The 1,020-nt window shown below is 38.4% G+C and overlaps 1 protein-coding gene across 1 annotated transcript in view; it reads right to left on the bottom strand.

Moving 5' to 3' along the window:
- Positions 1-1,020, bottom strand: part of LOC119410923 (extracellular calcium-sensing receptor-like) — a 20,423-nt gene that overhangs the window by 18,452 nt on the left and 951 nt on the right. Inside the window, exons 3-5 of the mRNA XM_037677844.1 lie at positions 899-985; positions 420-689; positions 7-172 (exon numbers count right to left, since the gene is read on the bottom strand). Coding sequence (XP_037533772.1) covers positions 7-172; positions 420-689; positions 899-985 — 523 coding nt within the window. The remainder of the gene's footprint in view (positions 1-6; positions 173-419; positions 690-898; positions 986-1,020) is intronic.

Raw genomic sequence — 1,020 nt, 5'->3', positions numbered from 1 at the left:
CAGGACGTGTTTGTAACAGGAAGTTTTTGAGGCCTGGTATCTCTCCTTGATGGATAGCTATACCCAACGTACCACCCAGGTACGGCATGAGGTGGGGGGTCTGAAGAACAGCAGCTGTGGCCCATGCTTCACTCCCCAACCACTGCAGGCCTGTCAGATTCTGCCTCACCACCTGTTTATATTTTGAATAAGTTCCCAGATATTTTTGACATAATAAACCAAAGAAACTGATATATTTTAAAGCCTATTACCAGGTACTTGTTTTTCACATGCAAAATCTCTCTTTAAAACAACAAAATATATCTTTTTTTGTGGTCAATGTTATTTCAATATGATGTTTGTCTGTTTGATAAAGCAACAGTGTTTTACCATAAATTACATTTTGGGGTTTAAAAAACACAATGCATTTAAATACAAACCTCTTCCATGAGGTTGACAATCAGACTCTCATGTGCAAATGCAATGACCACTCGAGCTGTGGATTTCTTCATTGTGTCTACAATCCTTTTTAGCTCACTTAAGTCTTTTTCCCACGGCAAAACTTCTAAGTAGGCCAGACACCCTTCACCAGACAGACTGAGATAAGACTGGAAGGATCGAGCAGCGTGAAGCCCATAATCATCATCACTGATCAACAGACCAGCCCAAGTCCAGCCAAAGTGTTTTAGAATCTGAATCACAGCTCGGACCTGAAAGAAAAAGGAGGGGGAGGAGTGACAAAGGATGTTTTAGTGAAAAAAAATGTATTGAACTGCTTCCACTATAAAGTTGGCTGTGATTGATTTTATTTTCTGAAAAATAATAAAAAATAAAACATTTTTAGTCTATCAAATCCAATAATTCCTGTTAAGTACAGTGAACTTTTTCAGCACAAGCTTTATGTTGTTGTTGTATTTACCTGGAAATCATCACTTGGTATTGTCCTGAAGAAAGATGGAAACCTCTGCCGGTCACTCAGGCAGGAACATGTGGCAAAATAACTCACCTGTTCAATGCACAGTTAAGTAAATATTTAAAACT

The sequence above is a fragment of the Nematolebias whitei genome, chromosome 6 (genome assembly GCF_014905685.2).
Source record: "Nematolebias whitei isolate Nwh7 chromosome 6, NemWhi1, whole genome shotgun sequence".
Taxonomy (NCBI): Eukaryota; Metazoa; Chordata; class Actinopteri; order Cyprinodontiformes; family Rivulidae; genus Nematolebias; species Nematolebias whitei.
The sequence above is the reverse complement of the archived record's forward strand: the minus strand, read 5'-3'. Positions and strand labels throughout refer to the sequence as shown.